This window comes from Mobula hypostoma, chromosome 19, assembly GCF_963921235.1.
Source record: "Mobula hypostoma chromosome 19, sMobHyp1.1, whole genome shotgun sequence".
Lineage (NCBI taxonomy): Eukaryota > Metazoa > Chordata > Chondrichthyes > Myliobatiformes > Myliobatidae > Mobula > Mobula hypostoma.
The window spans coordinates 53,569,879-53,587,714 of NC_086115.1; the positions used below are offsets into that span (position 1 = coordinate 53,569,879).

The 17,836-nt window shown below is 41.5% G+C and overlaps 1 protein-coding gene and 1 long non-coding RNA gene across 15 annotated transcripts in view; one reads left to right on the forward strand and one right to left on the reverse strand.

Moving 5' to 3' along the window:
- Positions 1-17,836, reverse strand: part of LOC134359048 (uncharacterized) — a 279,403-nt gene that overhangs the window by 179,592 nt on the left and 81,975 nt on the right. For all 13 annotated transcript variants that reach the window (XM_063071897.1, XM_063071898.1, XM_063071901.1 and 10 more), the window contains one exon: positions 25-7,329. In XM_063071897.1, coding sequence (XP_062927967.1) covers positions 25-7,329 — 7,305 coding nt within the window. The remainder of the gene's footprint in view (positions 1-24; positions 7,330-17,836) is intronic.
- The window catches only part of LOC134359049 (uncharacterized), a 67,433-nt gene that overhangs the window by 19,874 nt on the left and 29,723 nt on the right, over positions 1-17,836 (forward strand). The window contains exons 2-4 of one of the 2 annotated variants that reach the window (XR_010021017.1): positions 2,211-2,262; positions 8,149-8,187; positions 14,090-15,007. This is a non-coding gene — a long non-coding RNA (uncharacterized LOC134359049). Of the gene's footprint in view, positions 1-2,210; positions 2,263-8,148; positions 8,188-14,089; positions 15,008-17,836 lie in introns of those variants that run through there. The other variant, XR_010021016.1, reaches the window with a different exon arrangement.

Below are 17,836 nucleotides of genomic sequence, written 5' to 3' on the forward strand. Positions count from 1 at the left end.
AGATAAAAGGAAGAACCTGTGTACCTTTCAGACTTTAATCTTTCGTTATGTCCTTCCTCAGATATTCTGACTTCAGTGTTTGCACATGGAGTCAGCAGAAACCCATCTTCTTTCACATCTGTTAATGCTTTGAGGGACCTACCTTCTCCAGCTGTTTGTTCAACTTCAAAGAGAAAATCATTTTCTAATTCAGAGTTTGACAAAGGCTTTTGTTTTGTGGGCATTTGATCGACTCCAGTCAAACACTCTGTTGGGAAAATATTCATCATATATTCCTGTTCATCAGCATTATTTTGCAGGCTGCTTTCTGGTGATTTTCTGGTGTGCAACAGGAGCAGGTGTTCAGCTATGCTGCTAGCTTCTTTGCTTTCAATAACCATGGAGTCTGTAGGTCGTGTTTCCTGAGACGCAGCATGTCTTTTATAACCTGTGCATTCAGCTGGGACCATCTCTTTCTCCTCTGCTACTGGGACTTCATGATTTCCTTGATCAAAATCCACCTTCAAACTTATCTTCTCTTCACAAATGCTTTGGGAAATTTGACTATCATATGCCTGTAGTTGCTCATTGTCTGTAGATGTTGTCAATAAATTGTTCATTTCCACAGCTTCGGAAGAGGTCATATGGCAAAGAGGAAACATCTTGGAATCTTTTCCAAAGGTCACGTCTTGTCCCATACCTCCCATACTATTTGTGTAAACACTTTCTTTTCCACTTGTGGCCAGGGACTCGTGTCTCTCACTGTCATATCTTTGGCTTAAATTATCCTCTTTAATTATTTCTCCAGAATGCAAGGAACTCGAGGCATATTTATTGATTTCAGGAATTATGGCTTCAGGGCAATGTACATTTTCAGGGTTTAGGTTTGCTTTTGTTTCAGTAACAGATAATTGGTGAGATTCACTAAGGCAACTGTTTTCAGTCTCTTGAATTTCATTCCCAGTATCAACACTAGATAACAATGTTACACTTCCTGGGTCAACTGTATTAACAATGAATGCATTTTCTCTGCTTATTTTTGTTTCATCTTTACACATTATTTGTTCAGTGCCAAGGCTGAAATCCAATAACTTATTTTTGTCATCCTCTATGCCAAATTCCTGAGCATTTGATATCAGTTCTACAGTTTCTTGGGCTGATACACTCTCTGTGAGAATCAGTCGATCAGTTGCTTCTTTAATCTCAGTATTACAGGCTTCCTGTTTCTCATTTTTAAAATCCACTGATGTTTCCTCGACTTTCACTTCTTCAGAGTTCTGAGGCATCAGGGTCAGTTTAGAGGTTTCTGAGGATTTTCTCTCACCATCCATTTTAAGTTTGCTTGCATTTTCTTCAAATATCTTTTCTTTTAGGTCTCTAAAGTTGATTTCATTCTTATCACCTTCTGGAGTGGAGGCCAATAAATGATCATTCTCAGTATCCAGCTTGTGAATCTGCAGGCTGGGTGGCAATTTTATAGTTTCTGAGGTTGTAGCAATCTCTGCTTTGGTGTCCAATGCATTAATTTCTGACATGTTCCACTTCTGCTGTTCAGAAATGCAGTTGACATCTGATAACTTCTCCATACAGTCAATTTTGTCCTTTTTGGTAGGGCTGAGTTGTATCATTGTGGTGTTGTCTGGATGTGAATTATCTTCCGTACAATCCTCACCCTTGCTGGCTTCTGTATGCATTCTGCTGCTACCTTGATCACAAGTGGAAACTATTGGTTCAGAGATGTCAGAGTCCTGAAATGCTGTTGCCAACTTCATACTTTCAGGGATTATAATATTTTCCAGAGCATTCTGTGAGCTTTGCACAGATTTTCCATAAACTCTTTCCTCTTCACTTGCACAGCTGCATACCATCTGCAGCTGGCTACTTAAAGCTGATACCTCCTTCATGTCTTTTACATCAGGGGTCTGAGTATGAGACATTGAATTAATAGTTTCTGAAAAGAAATTATTTGCATGCTCAACATTGATGTTGTCCAAGTTTTCAGGTTGATATTCATTAATTAATCCTTTTACAGTCTCTGGCAAAACAGCTGATTTAAGTTCCTGTGCACAAGGTGCCAATTGCTTATTGACCAAGTCTTCAGTGTCTTTTATACTTATTTTTGATACGTGCATGTTTTCCTCCTGAATATTTTCATTTGAATCGTTTTTGACTACGGGTTCCTCTTTTAGATTTCCACAAAAATTTAATGTCTCTTTTTCTTTCCCTTCAAGATTCCGAGGCTTGTCTGTCAACTCCAGGGCTCCCGTGTGTACAACATCCTCAGTAAGTATCTGACAGCTCCAAATATTGCCTTCAGAAGCATTGTTTTTCATTCCATCAGCAGCACTTTCCCATTCTTCACTAAAAACTGGCAGTAAAATTTCTTCTGGAGACTGTTCAGGGACTTTTGAAAGAACAATATTTTCTTTAACTGCCTGATGCCTCCAAAAGTTTTCCTCATAGACATGTCCTTTTGCCTCACTATTACAAAATTGCTGCTGTTCGTCAATGAAGTCAGATAATATTTTTTTCTCTTCTGATGTCTCCTGAGTCACAACAGTGGGAATTAATTCTGTGGTCTCCAAGGGGGCATCTAATGCGATCGTTTGGAAGCCTTGTATATCTTCTTCCTTCATTTCATCACTGCATTTTTTAAACTCTGGTACCTCTTCCTTTGTCTGCCTTTTATGGTAATGCTCTGAGCTAGCTGGGACTTCCATGGTTGGTGGGGAGGTTACGTTTTCACTAACACTCATAACACAGCACACTTCATCTTCGGGGGTTCGTTCCTCTGTTGGACCATTGTGTTCATCAATGAATCCCAGTGATGTCTCAGTTTCCAGAGGAATGGAAAGCTCCTGCACCATGCTGGTGGATTCGGGGGAAGAGGTTTTCCTATCCTCTGGAACACCACTCATAGTTTCAGCAGAACAATTTGTTGCATTTCCACCTGTTTGCTGATGCCCGATGTCACAATCAGAATGAATCGAGCTCTCCCTCAATAATTCAGTGTGAGGATAAAGATCTTTCAATCCTATCATTGTGAATTCTGGAGTATTTTCTTCATCTTTCTGAAAACCGCCTACATTTTCTTCACCGCAGTCATCCTCTATTCCTCTTGTGGATATTTGACGTTTTCCATTAACATCAAAACTCGAAAGTTTCTCTTTCATTTCAATTGTACTGGAATCCTGAAGTGATTTCATTGATGCTGCAATATTCAGGTTCAAACTATTTTCCATGTTTTCTGCAATAGTCGGAAAGCATGGTATGTTATCTCCTGCCACTCCCTGTTTTCTTTTCTCATCCATACACTGATATTCATTGCTGGATCCAATTATTGTTTCTTCTAGATTTGCCCTACCATCATCCTGATAGCTGGCTGGAGAGCTCCAGGCTTCTGGGGCTGAGATGTTTACAGAATCACTGAAAAGACTTACTTTATCGGCATCATAGAATTCCTCTTCTATCCCACTTTCTGCCTGTTGTCTGTTGACCCATGGTAATGGAACATTTTGTTCCTCTACATCAGGTTTCTCTGGGTCAATTGATAAATCCATGGTTTGCAGAGGATTATCATTTTCTGCTGGTGTTTGGGACTGCTCTAAGTTCTGTTCAGGAAGCCCATTTTTGAATTCAGTGTCAGAAATTAGTTGCTGCTCTGCAGAATGGCAAGAGCCTAATGACACCTCTGTTTCTGTTGTGGCATCCTCAAGATTTGGTGCTAATCCTCTGCTTATTGATGGTATTATATCTTCAGGACCTTCTTGGAGTTCCTCATCAACCTGCTGTTGTGTTTCACTGCAGGATTTCTGGTTTTCACCAGTGAATGTCACTAAAGTTTCTCTCAGTCCTTTGCCAACAGGATGATCAGAGACAGTCCGCAGCTCCATCCCTTCTGGCGTGGCATCACCATGACCAATCTGAAAGCTGTGTACCTCCTCTTTGAAAATACTTGCTTCCATTTTCCCTTGCATGGTTTCCTGTTTGTCAGAATAATTCAGAGTCAACTTTTCATTTTCTGGAGCCATTGAACCAAAGTTCTGTGTTGTGGTAGATAATTCCTCATTGGGTTGTGAATCAACTGGGCCACTGTTATTACTGGCTTCTGACTCGTCCTTTTGCTTTTGCTGTTCTATGAGGCTAAACAATGTTTCTCTAAATTCATTTGAATTGGTTTTCTCTAAGCATGGTGGCAGATCCATGCTTCTGGTAATAGCCTTTTCAGTATCAGTCTGAAGACTCTGAAAATTTTCTTCACAACCTTTTTCTTCGGTTACCTCGCATTGTGGCTGCCACTGTTTGTTACCATTTTGTATGAGTAATTCCTTCTGTTCCATTCCATTGGGATTAATTGGTAATTCAGTAGCTTCTGAAATTAAAACATCTTCCAAGGGTTTCTGAAGATTGTCTGAATCCTTTTCACTGCTTTCTTTGAACTCACTTTCACAAACATAATGTTGTTCATGAGCAAAAGTCTCTGTTAACTTTTTCTTAATCGGAACATCCTGACTGTTCAGTTCCCCATCTGTGTTTGCTGACAGCACGGACACATTCGCCTTAGTAGTCTTTTGCCACTCCTCACTGACGTGAGGCTCTCCATTGAGTTTCGGTGAGACCTCATTCACTCCCACACCAGCAGCCACTCGAGAGGCTGGCACTGATTCCACTCTTTCCAAAATCACACCTTGCCCGTCAGTCTGAAAGCTGCGCTCTTCTCCGACGGGCTTTGCTTTGATTTCTGCCTGTGTTGCTTGTAGCAAGTTACCATGGCTTAAACACTGTTCACCTTTTGCGTCTGCTGAATCAATAATTTGAAAAGCAAGTGGTAAGTGCCCCATTTCTGACAACAAAGTATGTTCCATAGTAGCTGAGGGGCTGCATTCACTTCTTTCAGCCTCTTTCCCTTGACTTTCATTGCTACATGTCTGCTCACTACTGTCAGCCTTTGACGACTCCTCCACTTCAGCTGTACCAGGAACACCCAAGCCAGCTGGCAACTGCAAGCCTGCTGGGATTATAATATTCTTTATCATCTGAATGTTGCTCCGATCTTTTTGACAGACTATTTCTGCAGAGCAAGCTGATGTTTGCTCTGTGAAATTACTGAAATCTAATAGTTTCCTTGCTGTTGGCTCTATTGAATCACAGTCTTGATGGCTGAGCAGTAAATCCTTGCTTTCTGGAACGTTGGAACTTTCCAACATCGTCTGCAAGTTACGTTGGGGTTCTTCAGAATGCTCCTCTAACCTTTTGCTGGCAGGCGCTTGCTGATTATCAGTGGCAGCTGAGAAGGCTTCTTCCTCGGTAAATGTACCAGGAACACATGAATTAGGTGGTGGCTCCTCATGTATGTTCCCTTTGCAGATGTTCTCTTTTGGTGTACTGTTGTCTATCTGCTGTTGCTCTATGCTGAGAACCAGCATTTCATTTATAACCATTGTGCCAGGTGTCTGGCAGCTTGGGGTCAGCTGAAGAATGGTTGGGAGGGTCTTGTTTTCTACGTCCAGGTCCTTCTGCAAACACAGCTCCTCGCAGAATTCACTCTTTGTCTTATTTATGTTTGCTTGTTTTTCAACGGAAAACTTTGGATTCAGTGTACCTTTTTTCCCTTCATTTAAAACAGAATCCTGAGAGCCTGGAGGCAGACCGGTGCTAACTGACAGCGGCTCATCTTCCTGACCAGTTTCAAGACTTTTTACAGACCTGTCATCTCGCTTTTCTGCTCCGCAGGCTGGCTGGCTGTTCTGGAAATCCTGCAATGCCTCTTTCTCTTCAGCAAGCTCAGAGTTCTGACAACGTGCCAGAGTATTCGTTTTTGGAAAAGAATACTCTTCCGTGTCACCCTGCACACTGGATAAAATGTCTTCAGGAGCCGTTGTGGGGTTTTCACTACCTTGTGCTTGCTGGATGTCAGCACAGCAAAAATCTAATGGTTTATCTTGGGGTTGCTCTGAAGGAGTAACCTGAACACTCAGGGATGATTTGGTTTCCTGAATATCCTCACAAACATTTCCTTTTGAATCACTGGTACATATCGGCTCTTTGCTATTTGAAACAGAACCTTTCTCTGTTGATTCCAGTGCTACAAGGTCTTGCTGGATGATTGGAAACACATGATTTTCCACCTGCATTTCAAGACTGTTCAAATCTCCTTTAGGAGAAACCGTTTTTGATTCCAGATTGCATTTCTGATCTTGTTCATGGTCGCATCTGAGAGCCACAAGCTCATCACTCGCTCTCTCAATATTGAGGTTGTGCTGGACTGAGGGCAGCACGGTGTTCTCCATCCTATTTGCAAAGTCAAAGGCACCTTCCGTAAAGCTTTTTACTTGCTCTTTCGAGTCTGCTTTCTCCTGTTCACCATTAACTGGCAGCAGTATTACGCTCAGCTTAGCAGGGTCAAAATCTGATGTGCTGATGGAAAGTAATTCCATGCTGGTAGGAACTCCGGTGTTGTCCAAAAGACTGCAGTTGTCTTCTTTATCCTGACATGTTTGATGTTGTTCCATTTCACAACACAAACTCAGCTCAGTCCTGTTCAACGCCTCTCCGTCTGATGAATTTAATGTGTATCTTGAGACTGATGTAGAGCCGCCGCCTTCTCTGTTGCTGACCCCTGGCAGAATATATGTTTCCTTTAGCTCGGTGACCACTGGGGCAGTCAGCTGCACACTCCCAGTTTTGCCTCGAGAGTGACTGACATCACTGTGACCTGCAATTGCTACATTCTCGGCATGTTTTTCTAAACTCGCTGGTGTCAGATACGTCGGGTCTTGGGTTTCCATTATTAACAGATTGCTGTGGCCATCTGTGCTTTTTGTACGATTTTCTTCTGTGATGGATCCTTTGGATCCTTTGCATCCTGGGACTGGCCACACCAGGCCAGTCTGAGTCTCTTGGGCAGGTAACTGATCTCCCCCAGCTATGCCCTGTGGGGAAGGATATGAGCCTTGCTCGTCTGCTTCGTCCAGCTGTTCACCATGATGCAACAGATCTGACAATGTATCCTCAGCTACACTCGCTGCAGTCTCTCCTTCTGCTGATAAAGAACTGGAGTTCAGACTTTGGGCTGTATCTGTTGTCCAAACAGTTTTAGTCTCGTTGACCCTATTATTTACTCTCAACGTATCTTTTTCAAAAACAGCATCATCCAGTAAAGACCACAAGCTATTTTCACTTTCAGCTGATAAAGGGGACTTAAGATCTGTTGTAATCTGAAGATTTGCTTTATCTCCACATTGTGATGGTGAATTCCTTTGTCCAACTAGAATTTCTTGAGATGTTGAACTGAAATTGTTTTCAGCATCAGTTTCGGGACACTGGCCGTCACTCTCTCCTAATCTGGGGCTGTCGACAGTGGAAAAGTTTGACAATTACACACAACGATGCCAAAAGAAAGTCTAATGAGCAAAGAGACGGCAGTTCATTCAGTTCACATGCAGTAGATTTAACGTGCTGAAGCCAAGCACTGCATGCAGTGAGACAGTGATTAATTCAATATTAAATTAACAGCTTCCTTACTATCGTAACTGCAGAGTCCCGTTTCTCAAGGCCAACAGAATTAGACGATTAGTAATCAAACTGGTTTTATTGAAAACTGAGAAATATCACATTAAGGAATCAGACATGTCTTGGATCATCATTAAAATTATGACAAAATGATTTTTCTGCAATAGTTGATTAAAACTCTTTTCCCATCTATTTTTCCCCCAATGGCTGCTGCTCTCTCTCCCTTTTCATCCCGTGAAATAAAACATGTGAAGGAGGGAAAGCCGGAATACCAGATATTTTTCAATGAAAACAGAAAAGTAGGAAAATCTTACTTCCATCTCACTATAAAGGACAGCCAATGTGCCCAGTATTTCCAGCATTTTTTTTTGTTTCAGATTTCCATGAAACATAATATTTTGCTTGATATTCCTGTATTATTAATAACAGACCCATCTAAGAAAGGATTGGTAAGAAAAAGTATCTCCCACCCATTAAAGTCACATTGGAACTTCATTAATTCCAAACAATTCATTGCGTATGTAATATTTTCTGTCACGTCAGCCCTAATAATTAAGGGGTGGGGCAGAAGCATGGCAGAAATCTTGGTAATAAAGATGTCCTGTTATTTTAATGGCAGTATTTCACTACACCTTTCTTTTGTTTCTTGTTTAACAGCTTGGCTGGTTGACAGGAGGAAAAGCTCAATTGCAGAAGGTAATAGCCCCCAGGTTATCGGTTGGGTAAGTAGAGGGAAGCATCAGTGGAGGGTTCTTAGGCTGAAGAATAGAGAATCAAAGCTCTGGATAAACATCAAAGAGGAAAGTGAGAGAATTTTTTTAATATTCTGGCAGCAGTTATCATTTGGCTGCAGGAGGAGCAGGACTGCCAGCTTAATGCTCCAGGGTTCCGATGTTTCAGACGTGATAGAGGCAGAGGAATGAAGAGTGGCGGGGGGGTGGCATTGCTAGTCAGGGAAAATGTTACAGCTGTGCTCAGGCAGGACAGATTAGAGGGCTTGTCCACCGAGGCCATATGGGTGGAGCTGAGAAACAGGAAAGCTATGACCACATTAATGGGGTTGTATTATAGACCACCCAATAGTCAGCGAGAATTGGAGGAGCAAATCTGCAGAGAGATAGCAGACAACTGCAGGAAACGTAAAGTTGTGATAGTAGGGGATTTTCCACATATTGATTGGGATTCCCATACTGTTAAAGGTCTAGATGGGTTAGAGTTTGTAAAATGTGTTCAGGGAAGTTTTCTAAATCAATATATAGAGGTACCAATTAGAGAGAATATAATATTAGATCTCCCGTTAGGAAATTAGTTAGGACAGGTGACAGAAGTGTGTGTAGGGGAACACTTTGGTTCCAGTGATCATAACACCATTAGTTTCAACTTGATCATGGATGAAGATAGATCTGGTCCTCGGGTTGAGGTTCTAAACTGGAAAAAGGCCAAATTTGAAGAAATGAGAAAGGATCTAAAAAGTGTGGATTGGGACAGGTTACTCTCTGGCAAGGACGTGATTAGGAGGCCTTCAAAGGAGAAATTTTGAGAGTGCAGAGTTTGTATGTTCCTGTCAGGATTAAAGGCAAAGTGAATAAGAATAAGGAACCTTGGTTCTCAAGAGATATTGGAACTCTGATAAAGAAGAAGAGAGAGATGTATGACATGTATAGGAAACGGAGTAAATAAGGTGCTTGAGGAGTATAAAAAGTGCAAAAAATACTTAAGAAAGAAATCAGGAGGGCTAAAGGAAGACATGAGGTTGCTTTGGCAGTCAAAGTGAAGGATAATCCAAAGAGCTTCTACAGGTATATTAAAAGCAAAAGGATAGTAAGGGATAAAATTGGTCCTCCTGAAGATCAGAGTGGTTGGCTATGTATGGAAGCAAAAGAAATGAGGGAGATCTTAAATGGGCTTTTTGCGTCTGTATTTACTAAGGAAACTGGCATGAAGTCTATGGAAATAAGGCAAACAAGTAGTGAGGTCATGGAACCTATATAGATTGAGGAGGAGGAGGAGGTGCTTGCTATCTTGAAGCAAATCAGGGTAGATAAATCCCCAGGACCTGACAGGGTATTCCCTCGGACCTTAAAGGAGACTAGTGTTGAAATTGCAGGGGCCCTGGCAGATATATTGAAAATGATGATATCTATGGGTGAGGTGCCAGAGGATTGGAGGATAGCTCATGTTCTCCTGTTATTTAAAAAAGGTTCTAAAAGTAATCCAGGAAATTATAGGCCGGTAAGTTTGACATTGGTAGTAGGTAAATTATTGGAAGGAGTACTGAGAGATAGGATCTACAAGTATTTGGATAGACAGCGACTTAATAGGGAGAGTCAACATAGCTTTGTGCGTGGTAGGTCATGTTTAACCAACCTATTAGAGTTTTTCGAGGAGATTACCAGGAAAGTGGATGAAGGGAAGGCAGTGGATGTTGTCTACCTGGACTTCAGTAAGGCCTTTGACAAGATCCTGCATGGGAGGTTAGTTAGGAAGATTCAGTCACTAGGTATACATGGAGAGGTGGTAAATTGGATTAGACATTAGCTCAATGGAAGAAGCCAGAGAGTGGTAGTGGAGGATTGCTTCTCTGAGTGGAGGTTTGTGACTAGTGGTGTGCCACAGGAATCAGTGCTGGGTCCATTGTTAATTGTCATCTATATCAATGATCTGGATGATAACATGGTAAATTGGATCAGCAAATTTGCTGATGATACAAAGATTGGAGGTGTAGTAGACAGTGCGGAAGGTTTTCAAAGCTTACAGAGGGATTTGGACCAGCTGGAAAATGGGCTTAAAAATGGCAGATGGAGTTTAAAACAGACAAGTGTGAGGTATTGCACTTTGAAAAGACAAACCAAGGTAGAACATACAAGGTAAATGGTAGGGCACTGAGGAGTGCAGTAGAACAGAGGGATCTGGGAATACAGATACAAAATTCCCTGAAAGTGGCGTCACAGGTAGATAGGGTCATAAAGAGAGCTTTTGGAACATTGGCCTTTATAAATCAAAGTATTGAGTATAAGAGTTGGTATGTTATGGTGAGGTTGTATAAGGCATTGGTGAGGCCGAATCTCGAGTATTGTGTTCAGTTTTGGTCACCAAATTACAGGAAGGAAATTAATAAGGTTGAAAGAGTGCAGAGAAGGTTTACAAGGATGTTGCCGGGACTTGAGAAACTGAGTTACAGAGAAAGGTTGAATAGGTTAGGACTTTATTCCCTGGAGCGTAGAAGAATGAGGGGAGATTTGACAGAGGTATATAAAATTAGGATGGGTATAGATAGAGTGAATGCAAGCAGGCTTTTTCCACCCAGGCTAGGGGAGAAAAAAATCAGAGGACATGGGTTAAGGGTGAGGGAGGAAAAGTTTAAAGGGAACATTAGGGGGGGGCTTCTTCACACAGAGAGTGGTGGGAGTGTGGAATGAGCAGCCAGATGAAGTGGTAAATGTGGGCTCACTTTTAACATTTAAGAAAAACTTGGACAGGTACATGGATGAGAGGTGTATGGAGGGATATGGTCCAGGTGCAGGTCAGTGGGACTAGGAAGAAAAATGGTTCGGCACAGCCAAGAAGGGCCAAAAGGCTTGTTTCTATGCTGTAATGTTCTATGGTTCTATGGGCTTTCAGTACCCTAATTGTAGAGATGGTGAGCCGATGGCAACTGAGTCAATTAGTGCTTTCAAAGGGGAATTGTACTGGCACTTAAGTGAAAAGTGCGGGAGAAAAGAACTAATGGGTTTGTGCTCCTAGATGCTGGCGGCATGGATTAGCTGACCCGAATGACGTTCCTCTTTACTTTCAGATTCTATGCTTCTATGTTGAAATCCTGACGATTAGGAAAGAATGTTTTGGAAGGGGGAGACATTGGTAAACAATAATAGGAAGGAAAGTTACATAGTTATATGTTATTTAATCTCTAAATCCAAATGCAAGGAATCATGTGGCCCACTTCTTTGTTTGTTCATATTTATGTTTCAGAATGGGTTGGAATATTAAATCCTAAGTTCTCAAAATTCTAGGTGAAGCAGTTCAGTGCGGAGCCTATGGACTAGCTCCATATGAAGTCATAGGATCAGGCTGAAGCTGTGTCAGTCCTGGATGGACATCTGTACCATATCTGAAATAGATAAAGTCACCTTGATGAACTGAGGTGACTTTGTGCCTTGTAAGTTGACTGGTGTCCACCACAGAAACTAAATTGACAATGCCTTCTTTTGCCGGTTTTTAACCAACATTTCTATGGCTGCTATGGATACTGATGAAGGCTCTCGGCCCGAAACGTTGACTGTTTGCTCTTTTCTGTGGATGGTACCTGGCCTGCTGAGTTTCTCCAGCATTTTGTGTGTGTTGATTTCTATGGTTAACAAGATATGAAGATAAAAATTTCGAGGTGATCCCTCCCAACATATGGTCCAAACAAAGTGATGTATCTGGAATTCACAGCATTTTACTGTCTGAAGTCCTCCAGGCACACACTGACAATGTGGTTGTCTTAATTCCCTGGCAGTGAGACCAGATATCTGACGAGCCACAAGGGTTCTACATTCAAGTGATCTAGTGTTATTGTAAGTGAAGTATACTGTATATATGTAATTTTTGTACACTATTTTGTTTCCAATTCAGGATTTAAATGCCAAAGACTCTGTTTTCCATCACATCTTTTGAGCCCAAAGTATCATCCAATAGGGTCAAAAGTCCTTTCTCCTTTGTGTGTTGTTGTGGGTTGACTGGTGTCCACCAAGGAAACTAAACTGACAGTAGTGTCTTCTTTTGTGATAAAGTTATAGAGCAAAACAGCATGGATATAGGTCCTTCGGCTCAACTAGTCCATGCTAACTCCAGCACCCACCTAATTAGTCCTAATTTTCTGCACTCTGCCCATATCCAACTAAGCTTTGCCCCTTCATGTATCTATCCAAGTGCCTATTAAATGATCCTATAATCCCCACCCTCAGGTCCCTGAAAATGTTAGCCCTCAGATCCCTTTTAAATCTTTCCCTTCTCGCCCTAAATTCATGCCCTCTAATTTTGGACTTCGCTACCCAGGGGAAAAGAGCATTATCATCCACCACTTCAATACCTCTCATAATTTTAAACATTTCTATAAGTTGTCTCCTCATTCTCCTATCTACAGTATGGTTCAAAAATCATGGGCACATATATATAGCTAGGGTGCCTAAGACTTTTGTACAGTACTGTGGTAATTTTATATATTGCACTGCACAGCTGCTGCCGCACAAAAAAACCTTCTAATTTCATGACATATGTGAGTGATGATAAACCTGATTCTGATATGGGTCTCTATTGTGGACTGAGAGTGGGAAGGGGGCAGGGAGGGGGAAATCACGGTTGGGAAAAGAGGAGGGAGCAGGAAGCACCAAAGGGACATTCTGTAATGATCAATAAGCTAATTGTTTGGAATCAAATGGCTTGCCTGGTATCTTCGGGCTGGGTGTGCCTGCACCCACACCACCAGCCACCCCAGGTACTCTTTCTCTGCCATCTGCCCCACACCCCTCCCACGGCACCCCACCCTCACCATACCCAACATCCTGCAGTCAGATTTACAAACTCACTCTCCACTCCACATTGACACTGTTGTGTACAGACATCTACTGATGCTTCTGGACACATCTTCAGTGATGTTCCTGGAATCATCGGGTGTTTCGTGTCTTTTAACATCATACACCCTCCTCCAGGTGACCCAGCCGGGGCTGATCAGACCCCAGCTTGTGTCCAGATGGCTAGCTACTTATGACTCCATGGCTCCCCTCTTTTGAGCCACAGCCATCTTGAGGCCCTCTCTGCCGCATCGATGATACTGCGGATGGCTCTCCTCTTCCTCTCTCCCTCGATGCCCAAAATGCTGAAGGCCCTAACTAAAGAATGGGCTATGAATCCCCTACAACCAGCCTCCGCTGGGAGACACCTCGCTCTCCATCCAGCCTGCTGACAGTTGCTGACCAGTCCTGCGTACTTGGAGAGCTTCCTTTCAAAGGCCTCTTCCAAGCTATCTTCCCATGGGACTGTCAGCTCCAGCAGCACCGCTTGCTTAGTAGACTCAGACACTAGGACAATACCTGGTCACAGGGTGGTGGCTGCGATATGGTTGGGGAACTTCAGCCCTTCGAGGTCCACCAACAGCTGCCAGTCCCTTGCAGAGGTCAGAATGCCTGCAGATGTTCCTTTGGCAGGTATTGGCTGCTCCCCAGCTCCGACAAAGGCAATGGTCTGCTTGGAGGGTCGGGACCGCTTCGCCCACTCAACTCCTGCGCTGACGGCTTCAGTGATGGTCTTCAGGACCTGATCATGCCTCCACCTGTACCGTCCCTCACCAAGTGCCCTTGCGCAGCCGCTGAGGATGTGCTCCAGGGTTCCTCACTTGGAGCACAGTGGGCACGCAGATGACTCTGCCTTGCCCCATGTGTACAAATTTAGTATTGTGCATAAGTCTAAGGAACCCGAGCTATAGTATTGAGGGAGTACTGCAATGCTGCTGGTACAATTTTTCAATTGAAAAGCTGAGCTAGTCAGATTAATTGTTGCCTGCACCAATATCACTAAAAGCATGTTAAGTAATCAATTTTCTCACTCCTGTTTGTAGGTCCTGGCTTTGTGCAAACTGGTTGCCTCATTTGCTGCCCAAATAAATGTGAAGAGCACCATTGACATAGAAATACTTACTTGCACAGTGCAGGCATGTTATCATACTGATGTAATGCCCTGGTTAAGATTGATACTGCTAATACTGTGGGGGTTTCATCTAGAAGCTTTCTGTAAAAGCAGTATGCCCTACTGGTGGAATGTTTTGCTTTTGGCTAAAGATAAGGTACAATGATGTTCAACTTAGGGATGTTATGTCAGCCAATCAGGATGGTGGAATTGTGAGAAGGTTCTACAGAGAGATTTATGACATACACTGGTGGGGTTTGTGGTCTCTTGGTGGGAAATGCAGAGAAGAGAAGATCGGGAAAGATGCACATAGGATTCAATTCGACGGGAAGACACAATTGCAAGGAGTACTTTGTGAGATGAAGGAGGGCAAGGTGGGAAGCTCTAGCAGTGATTGTTGATGGGAATTCAGTTCTGGGCGTAATGGTTACACCCAGCTTTTGGAAAAAATCAAAACGACGAAAATAAATACATTTCAAAAATGATCTGTGTGAAAAAAAATTAAGATGCTTCTCAAAAAATTATTAGATTTGAATCCTGCTGTTGTACAACATCATATAAAATAAGGCACAGGTATCTAAGTTTCAGGGATTAAGCGAAAGATAAAGAGTTGTGGGTTGGTTTTAAGAACATTGCTCCCTTTCAGTTCCCCAGTGATTAAAGAAAACAATTTTTAAATCCATTCCCACTCAATAGGTCAGTCCGATGGCCCAGTATATTTGTACCATAAAGCTAAAAAACTAATAATTGTAGCCTCAGGGGCACATTAAACCAGAAGATCCTCGGTTATTGCATTAAAGAACCGTGGAACTGAGGTGCTCCTTGAGATTGTGCTCGTAAATCAATATTCAATGAAGAGCTGACGCTGATGGTGTTAGCTACTAAAGGCAAGTGATTAATGTCATATTCCATTCAGCAGATGTGAAAATGCCTGCTATGGAAACTTCTACTGCTTAGCTGCAAAATTAGATTTCAAACACTAAGCACGACATTAGTGTTCCATATGATTTATTAGAATAGCAGTTACAATGTATCTAATTGATCTAACTCATATAGCACATTAAATAATTAACAAATTAGCCACCTTAAATCAACTTTCATTCAAAGCATCTGAATAATATGTAGAACACAAGCTCTTTAATATCACTGACTGCGATTGGATAGCATTCAAATTGTTATCAGAAAATTAGATAAAGTAAAAGGAAAGAAACTTGCTTTGTTATATTAGAGTCACATGCTTAAGATGTCCAAAACTACTTCACAATTGATAAGTTGCAAGAAAGCAAAAAAAGAGTTTGAAAAAATATGGAGATAAATCATAAAAACAATATGATAGAGTTTTACACGTTTTATTTATAGATACAAAATTGATTATTGTTTCAATTATAAACTAGGTGAAAATGAATGAGTAGCTAACTGGTATCAATGTAATAGTGATCTTCAACACAACTGAAGTTACCTCTCCACTGCCATAAACAACGCATACCTAACTGAATACGTACTAATACTCAAGTCAGGAACTCTGCAGATGGTGGAAACCAAAAGTAACTCACACAAAATGCTGGAGAAACTCAACAGATCAGGCAGCATCTGTAGAAATAAATAAACAGTCAACATTTCAGGCCAAGGCTCTTCAGGACTGAAGAAGTGTCTCGGCTCGAAACGTGGACTATTTATTCATTTTCATAGATGCGGCCTGACCTGCTGAATTCCTCCAGCATTTTGTGTGCTTTACTCAAAACAGATAAACTTTACTATACTTCAGTGTGAAAAGCATAAGAATGAGAAAAATAAGCAAACTTCCAAAGGAACTCGGCCAGTCAGTCAGCATCTGTGGGGGGAAATGGACAATTGATGTCCCAGACCAAGATTCTTCATCTGGACTTCCCAGCAATTGCAGTCCCTTGACTCTTTTGAAAGGATAAACAACTCTACTTGCAAAATGAGCACATTGAGCAATAGTAACAACTACACTCAACAATGATAGCAGTTACTCCATCCCATTTGGATCATTTGATAGGTACTCCACAATTCTGGAATCCAGAGAATGATAATGTGAGATATCCTCATTGGGGCACTTCATACTCATGTGTTTGAGAGTATCAAAGCTGATGGCATAATTAAGGTTTTGGAAGGAGAAGGGACAACACTGAGACAGCATTTAGATTCTTATGCAAAACCAAGGCAAAGAAGAGTTTTGAATTTTGGAAGTGGGTTTTATGGACAACTGCAAAGAGCAAAAGTGTAGTAGCATCAGCACCAGACTTTAAGGCATGTGGTCCCCGGTTTGAATCAGGCCGACTCCTTGCACACTTTCCATCTGTGTTCGGTTAAGCGTCAAGCTATCAACGTGACCTCATAAAAAACAGACAAAATGCTAAAGAAATGGCAAGGTTGAGCCCAGTTAACCATAAGGCACGGAGAGGTTCAACAATCAAAGGTCAAGAGGAAGTCGGAAAGCAAAAGGCTTTAGAAAGGGAAATTTCAAGTAAGTGCCAAGATGACCATGCCTATTGGTGAAGAGACCAATATAAACCGGTAGATGAAATACAGATTAGAGGGTCAGAAAGATCAGATGATGCCCACATAAAAGGACAAGCACAATTGATTTAAATGTGTAGATGAGAATTTTAAGACTTTAGGTACTTACAGACCAGTGTAAGAAAGAAGGATCAGGATCCAATTGTGAGAACTACAGAGATGTTTAAGGAGACAAATACTGGAAGAACTGAAATTAGAGAGGGCAAAAGAGAGGCTGTAACATCGGTAGTATCAGTGTAATTGAATCTGAGAATGACAGAGGCACAGATGGGCAGAATTAGCCATCACCACTTTAGTGATCTATCACTTTTCTTTTCTAATGATTTTTGTTTCAATCACTCAATCAGTTTCTCCTCACTCTTGTTACTGAAAGGGCTTCAGAGAAAATCATGATTAGTATTATCTGTGATTTTTATTTTGTGGTATATTAGCCCTACTTGATTTCTCTACAGGCCACTTACATTTTGTCCAGCTGTTGGCTACGGACTCACTTGGATAAGTAGGTATAGTACTGACTTGCAATTGTATTCTATTTCTGAAATTTCATTGACTTTAATGGAGTACAATTTATAAAGTGTAGAAGAATACGTAACTGTCACTGCATTAGCAATGAGCTTCTATGTGATTGAAACTTTTAGCCTTAGCTTTACAGTACAAACTCAAATTCGATGGTACAACACTTCAAAACATAGGCATGAAGCCTTGGATAGAATAGTATGAACAAAATCATGTTCTTTTGAAAATTGTGACCCAGGGGAGTGTTTGCCTTAAATGTTGACACAGCCTTTGATTAATATCTTGACTGTACAGCATAAAATGAGAAGTAAGGTCCATCCATTAAGATTGCAGAAAATAAATCCAGTGGGTGGGATTATAAAATGTAGATTTCTACTGGATTTTCAAGACATAACTAAATTAGAAGATAATATCTCAAGTAATATAGTTGAGATTAAAGGTGTGATTTTAAATCATGAGGTGCAAAACCATGCAGGCAGCAAAACTGCGAGAGCTCAGTTTGAATGCTGGAATACTTTTATTCCTGAGCCTCATCCACATGGAATTCCCATCTTATCCTGTCAGGAAACTGAGATTTGATGATGCTCCTTGCCCACCAGTCCATCTGAGGTATGAACAGAAT